This window comes from Daktulosphaira vitifoliae, unplaced genomic scaffold (assembly GCF_025091365.1).
Source record: "Daktulosphaira vitifoliae isolate Bord-2020 unplaced genomic scaffold, ASM2509136v1 Scaffold_5, whole genome shotgun sequence".
NCBI lineage: Eukaryota > Metazoa > Arthropoda > Insecta > Hemiptera > Phylloxeridae > Daktulosphaira > Daktulosphaira vitifoliae.
This window is the reverse complement of record NW_026099576.1, coordinates 19,113,904-19,121,554: the sequence shown is the minus strand read 5'-3', so window position 1 is coordinate 19,121,554 and position 7,651 is coordinate 19,113,904. Positions and strand designations below refer to the sequence as shown.

The window sequence follows — 7,651 nt, the reverse complement described above, 5'->3', positions numbered from 1 at the left end:
TAATAATAATGACCAGTATTACAATATAATATCAAGACTTTGGCACTGGTTAAATGACCAAATTATTCTGTATATATTTCAGTGGACTATAGGGTAAATTTTGTTATAATTTAAAATAACAAAAATAAATTATATACGGTGAAAATGTTTGTAAAGGTTGTATGAATTTCATGATGATTATGNGTTTGTAAAGGTTGTATGAATTTCATGATGATTATGGTATTTTGATTAACGTTGGATATTTGGTGTTTGGTTGAATCGTGAGTAACGAGGTTCTATCGGGGTTGTGGAGTCCCAAGGGTTTAGAACAACGAAGACAAGTAGATATAAAAAAATATCATTTTATGCAATTTTCAATAATAAATAAATTACGAACATAGTTTTTTAAAAATTCTATGTGTCGACCATCTGTTAATATAATATTTAAGTGGCTTCAAATCATAAAAATACTAAATCAAGTTACCATGGATACACTAATGTTTATTTTTAAATACATATTAGTTTGTTTTTGCATTTAGTCCAGAAGAGCTAGTCTTTTGTGCCTATATACTATTAAAAACAGTCACAATAAATTGTGAAAAAAGTATTTTGATACATTGATTTTTTGCAACACAATCAAATTACAATGACGGTAAAAAAATTGTTTCGTCGGTTGGCAAGGGCCTTTACGTGTTGTCTTTCCAAAAAGCAGCGTAATATAAATGGTATAGTATCTTAGCTTAGTGTAGCCCAGGTATTTTTTTAATGAAATTTAGCTTAACACGATAGACAACAAAAAATCTCTCGATATCTAGTGTTTTCACACGTATGTAGAATTAATACACCTATTTATTTGAACATGTAAATGCAGTATAGATTTACATATTCGGTATTAAAAAATTCATTTATGATTTTTTTTTAAATTAACTATAATTAGACTAATTATTTTTGCAATTTAATGTATTATTAATTAGAAAGCACGGACTGTTACTTACAACTAGTTAGTAGACATGATATTCAGGATTCAGGAACTCAAACAACGACTACGTTAGAAAATGTATCTGATGAAAGGGTAAATATTGTTGACAATAACATTAACAAGACTGTTGATGGATGTGAAATGTCGGAAAAAGAGGTTCACGAACTTGGTATGGTGGAGCCTAACATAACAGATGTTGAAGGAGCAGCCATTGTGGAAAAGAGTATGCAGGAAGAGGGTACCATAAGTTTTTTAGAAATTGTTTGAATTTAAAATTGAAATACATTTAATACTTAAATTTGTATACATTTTTATAAAAGCTTAAGCATTTTAAAATAAATATTTTTGCAATTTACTGTGTTATTAACTAGAAGACAAGGAGTGTTACTTAAGTCCAGATAGTAATCACGATATGAAATCTGGCACAATGGACAACGAGGATTCAGGAACTAAAACAACGACTACGTTAGAAAATGTGTCTGATGAAAGGGTAAATATTGTTGACAATAACATTAACAAGACTGTTGATGGATGTGAAATGTTGGAAAAAGAGGTTCACGAACTTGGTATGACGGAGCCCAACATAACAGATATTGAAGGAGCAGCCATTGTGGAAAAGAGTAAGCAAGAAGAGGGTACCATAAGTTTTTTAGAAATTGTTTGAATTTAAAATTGAAATACATTCAATACTTAAATTTGTATACATTTTTATAAAAGTATAAAAATTTTTGCAATTTAATGTGTTATTAATTAGAAGACATGGAGTGTTACTTACGTCCAGTTAAAACACGTAGATTTAAAAAAGGTACTATATGCTTCTTCGGGAAAAAGAAGAATTCTGGCACGATTACTACAGATAATGGGGAATGTTATAAGTTCTATAGAGTAAGCATATTATTTTATCGTCTTCACTGTAATATGACAAAACTGGGTAATTAACATTTTGAGATTTTATTTTGGTTTTATATATATTTATAATATTTTATTTATTCTAACAAAATGCTTTTAACTTTGAAATATTTTAAGGTTTTCATTATTATTATTTTAATTAATAATAAAAAAACAATTATTTATTATGTTAATAAATCTTGAATATTTTTCGGGGGATATTAAAGAATAAAAAAAAATTTATTTAAAGTTATATACAATAGTGTATTTTTGTTTCCCTCGGAATAATTAAAAATATCGAGATATGCATGTAGGCACAAAAGTGAACATATATTGATTAAATAGATCCTAAAGTTTAAAATTATCTTTTTTTCAGGAAGATTTAAATTTAGGTTTTGATCGACCTTTTAAATATCCACAAAAAGTGAAATTTGTTGTTGATGATACACAGCCCAAATGGGCCTATGATGTAGAAATAATTGGAGACCCTTATGTTCGAAGGTAATGTAGAATGGTTTAATATCAAAAATAATCAAATTAATACTGTTTCGTATCTACAGGTGCTGTTATTGTTTAAAAGATGATCATCTTGGTTTAGAAGACTGTATGAAGTTACAGATAGATTCGTATAATTTTTACTATCCTTATTTATAACATAACGGTACAAAACCAGCAGTTTGTGATATTTATTCTGTTAATGTTTCAATTAAACTTATAAATTATCAATAAAAATTATATGTTATAAAGTTAATACTTAAAAAATAATGTATTTTAATAATATTCTATGTTATTTCTAATTCGTGATAAATATATTGTCATTAATTAAAGATTCTTTTGATTAACACATTTAATATAATAATTATCGATAGATGTATGGTAAAAAAAAAAATATAAAAGATATCTAACAGTGATCAAAATCGCTATCATATGAAACGCTTCGGTGTAAATCTATAGATAGTGTTTAATTCTAAGAAATTGATGGATAATTACAAAAGCAACATCAACTCCTATTTCTTTAATTATATCCTGATTAGGTTCTTTGATTTAAAAATATAATATTTGAATAAATACTAATTATAATATTTAAATTAAGTATGAAATTGATATTCAATATTTTAATATTGTAATTTATACGGAGAAATTATTAAAATAATAAAGTAGTTCTATAGTTCTTTACTTTTAACACGTATAAAATTTAATGGGCTTGATTCAATACTTTTCAATAAAAACTATCTGTTACTTATGAATAAATAAACTGGACTACAATGAACTTTCATCAGAATAAAAAAAAAAACTATTCTAATTGAACTGTTTGCGCTGTTTTCAAATCTTTAATTAGATTTTCTCTATCACTTCTAATTTATGATATTATTACTCACTAGTAAAAATGAGTATTTACATATATATAAAAAAAAAAATTATTTTAAAATTATTACTGATTTTGCTTTTTATTATGTTATATTTAATCAGTGTAAAATGACTTTTTAGCCTATTTTTTTGGTCCTTATAATTGTTTTCGTGAAAGCTTATAATAATAATAAAAAAAAAAAAAAACCCAGCACAAGAGGGTCGCCGCACAGTGATGCCGTGGTATAGTTGGATCAAGTATAGATGATATCTGACAGTGATTANCGCCGCACAGTGATGCCGTGGTATAGTTGGATCAAGTATAGATGATATCTGACAGTGATTAAAATTACTATTAAAATAAAACGCTTCGATGCAAATCTTTAGATAGTGTTTAATTTTAAAAAAATTGTGTATTATTCGAACAGCTACATGATGTGCTAGTTTCTTATTAATATCCTTATTAAGATAAAGTATGTCGAATGAAAAAAGCATTATTAAAAAATATTATTTCTCATAAAAAAATTATGTTGATCCATACACTTTTCAATAAGTTATAGCATTATCAATTTAGAAATGTAAAAAATAAAATCAAGAATTTTCACACAAAAATTGCCATTTTCACCACGAAGACAGGTCCAGAGGGCAAATTTTTTTTATTCTATAATATAGTACATTAAATTAACTTTAATTTAAGATATATATAAAAGTGTCAGACTTTCCGGAACATTTTCAAAAGTCAAGTTAAAAAAGTTAATTTTTTGTGAAAAAGTTGTCATTTTAAATCCCCCCCTGTGGGCAGGTTAATNGGAACATTTTCAAAAGTCAAGTTAAAAAAGTTAATTTTTTGTGAAAAAGTTGTCATTTTAAATCCCCCCCTGTGGGGAGGTTAGTTGTTAAATTTACAAAAAAAATATACCAACTGATAGGTAAAGACATCAAGCATCTATAAAAAAAAAATTATATTGATATGTTCATTTTTGAAAAAGTTACGGCTGTTTTTAGTAAAAAAAATTGAAAAAATTTCGAAAATTAGCAATTTTTATATTTGTAATTTTTTTTGAGGTTTCCCACATTTACGGGGAACGAGGGAATTTTTTTCAATTTTTGAAGGTAATGTCTTCGACTAGATACGATTTGTGATTTTTTGACGTATCATTGAAAGAAATCGGTTCGGTGAGAGCTGAGAAAAAGTGGTAACAGACACGAAAAAAAAAATAAAAAAAGACATCATAGTAAAATTAATACCTTCTCAGCTTCGCATCGAAGCTAAAAGTTGAATTTGTTACCATAACTTTTTGCACAATTTGCAAGTCTGAAATTGACATAATTAAATAGAGAATTAAAAAATGTTATTGTTAAAATTTATATGCCAAGCATTTGGCCATATACGAAAATTTGATAGAAAATTAACTTTAGACAAACTAATTTATTTCTATGATTATATATGAAAAGATTAACAACGTCAATGACGACAAGATGAGCGAAATATTGTGTAGACGAAATTATTAATTTGACACGAGAAAAGAAGGATACTTGAAACAAAAACGACAAAATAATTTTACAATAAGAAGGCTAGGAACCAAGAAAGAAATGATTTTTCAAGCACCTAACCTCTACCCCGACAGATTAACTTGACCAGTGATAAGAGATGACGGGTGACCTATTAGTCTGACCATGACTCAACAATAAAGTTTGCGTGCGCAAACACACTTTTTATAACAAACGAACAAAAAAAAAAGANGCGTGCGCAAACACACTTTTTATAACAAACGAACAAAAAAAAAAGATGGGCTCGCAAGCGCCATAGAGCTTATAGCTAAAACGCGTTAAGATGGTGGCGACAATGCAGACATAGAGAGAAGACCGACAATTTGGTGTAGCACAACGATAGTATAAGTAATCACAACACACAATTCCTCAACAGCACATTTGACTAATGTATGTCTAACGTAATTAAATTGAATATTATTTATTAATTGGCCATCTTTGTTGACTTATGATAATGTTACTATTAATGATATACACTTTCATAATAGGTACTCATGCTAGCATTGATAATTCTCATAGAAAAATTCTAATACTATTATTAAAATTAAACATAGAGATAGTGTTTTCTTCTGTTAATTTTTACATAACGTATTTCATTGTTTGATATTATAGAAAAAGTATAAAACCATTTAAGTTTTAGTAAACTTTAAAATGCTGTAGAAATTTAGCGACTGCATTAAAATAATAGTTTATGGTATGGGCATTTTTCTTTAAAAATAATCTGCAAAATAGCTATTTTGAAATTTCCAAAATTAAATAATTTTTTTGTTTTTGTTTTTTAACGCAAAAGGAAAAAGTTAATAATCATAAGTACAGAATATAGTCCAAGTCTGTAAAATTGATAAAAAAAAAAAAGTGAATAATGTTAGAAGATCAAAAGATGTGAGAGTTGTCAGTTAGATCTCTTCCACACTGTAAAAAAACAACCTTGTAAAAAATGTAACCACTGTGATGCGTTAATCGATAAACTTTGTTGACAAAACAGTTTTTTATATATGTATATTACTTTAAGATTGGTTGCACTATTTTATGTATTCATCTCTTCTATTTTTTTTATTTTTTTTATATTTTAGAAAGTGTTTAAGATAACATTTAAATTTTAAATAAAATGCCCTATTATTTCCTTGGTTTAAGAATTGAACTATTCTTTGGTGTATTAGTTAGAGAAAAATATTTTAATATTTAGCCAAATATTTATAATTTAGTATTTTGATGTTAAAAATCTTTAAAAATAAATTATAATGTGCTGTGAGTTCACAATTCTAGTTAATAAGATTTATATTAATATTTCCAAAAATGTCTTTATGTCGTTGAAAAATTTTTCCATGAATCATTTAAATAGTTATGAGTAAAAATAAGCAACTTTAATATATATTCAAATTTATTCAAAGCAATTATTTTTTAAAAACTTAGTCTTTTAAAATGTATGCAGATACATCATAAACATCGAATTTATCAATTAAAGAGTGATTTTTGCTGATAAAAATGTACATCATCTTTGATGTTTATTAATGAGATTGTAAATTTACAGAAAAACTTTTAATAAATTATAATTATGTTTATGGAATATTTTTAGTTTATTTAAACAAGTTTTTATAAAACGATTTCAATGTAATTATAAATACAATTACCTTTTTAACTAAGTTCATTAAACTTTTATTATAGTCAGAATTTATAACTAACTAAATATTTATAAAATCTTATTGATAGATTAAAAAATAATGTTTTAAATTTTTAGTGACTTAAGCGTGAATGAACTATCTAAATTTGAAAAATTATTTGATAGGTTTAGTATGGTGTTCAAATGCGTTTATGGAGATAATTTTTTTTTATTATTTAGTTTGATAGAAACAGCAGTAAAAACTATTGCCTATAAAAATATATATGCACTGTGATGCCTCTGGGGTGCATTTGTTAAACATTATTAACACCAAATCAAGTTGGCTGAAGCGGATTTTACGGGTATGTTGTTTTAGTTTTGTTATTAAAGTAAAAGAAAACGATCAATTTTATATATTTTTTTAATATTAACCATAGATAACAAATAAAAATGTTTATCGGCCATAAGGAGATCTTTGTAATTTCTGTTTAGATATTAATATTCACAAATAACCTTTCGTACAGTAGAGTTTACTGATTAACGTCGTTAGGTAGGCGAAGTTTATTAGTCAATTATAAATAGACATCTTGAAACACACTAAGAATTTATTTGTAAATGAATTTCTTCGCAGTATGATTGGAAAGTAAAAAAAAAAAATCATTAGTAACTTCACTATAATTGTACACATTACGGTTACTTAAGATCATTACATACCGTGAAATTCGCGTTTTCCTAATATAAAATTCATTTGCACTTGTATAATTACAATTAGAGTTAGAAATGCGTACACATGAAAATCCTTTCCGCCGGTATTATCTTATTTTACGCGGCTATAACCCACTCTTACTACTTGGAAATTTGTATCACGTGCATTCCGAAACTTCTGTTAAAGAAATTACAATAGTAATTGTTATTGTAGTTGCAATCTCAATTTACAGAGACATACATTTATCACAATGAATCTGTTGATGTTCTTCTAATAAAACTCAATACTTAATACCAGTGTTATTATATTATTGGCTAATGTCTACTGAAACTATTATGTTATTAAAACTCTATTAATTTTTTAACAGATTTTGTTTTGTTTTTACTATTTTAAAAATGGTACGTGTCTTGCATAGTAATGAACGGATATTAAAGTATTGAACTTGCAGCAATGTCTGGAAGAAAGATCAATGTTTGTTGCGCGTACGACTGAAATTTATTTATATTCAGGTGTAGGCGTAGTGTGGTGCAGTGGATCATTCAGTAGGAAGAACCTTAGTGCTAGAGTTCAACTGCGCTGTTTATTGTTAGTTCCTCAATGT

General features: G+C 26.4%; 2 protein-coding genes across 4 annotated transcripts in view; one reads left to right on the top strand and one right to left on the bottom strand.

Moving 5' to 3' along the window:
* The window catches only part of LOC126907618 (protein O-mannosyl-transferase TMTC1-like), a 323,473-nt gene that overhangs the window by 217,388 nt on the left and 98,434 nt on the right, over positions 1 to 7,651 (bottom strand). The gene's annotated exons all lie outside the window — the stretch shown is intronic.
* Positions 416 to 2,664, top strand: LOC126907645 (uncharacterized). The gene is made up of 6 exons (XM_050689079.1): positions 416 to 704; positions 954 to 1,196; positions 1,330 to 1,578; positions 1,713 to 1,843; positions 2,223 to 2,347; positions 2,407 to 2,664. The coding sequence occupies exons 1-6, from the start codon at positions 626 to 628 to the stop codon at positions 2,498 to 2,500; spliced, it is 921 nt and encodes a 306-aa protein (XP_050545036.1). The 5' UTR covers positions 416 to 625; the 3' UTR covers positions 2,501 to 2,664.

Bases quoted from the DNA above. Each gene is read 5' to 3' on its own strand.
- LOC126907645 (XM_050689079.1), top strand. From the start codon at position 626: ATGACGGTAAAAAAATTGTTTCGTCGGTTGGCAAGGGCCTTTACGTGT. The intron at 1,197-1,329 runs GTACCATAAGTT...GTTATTAACTAG, and splicing joins AAAGAGTATGCAGGAAGAGG to AAGACAAGGAGTGTTACTTA. The intron at 1,844-2,222 runs GTAAGCATATTA...TCTTTTTTTCAG, and splicing joins AATGTTATAAGTTCTATAGA to GAAGATTTAAATTTAGGTTT.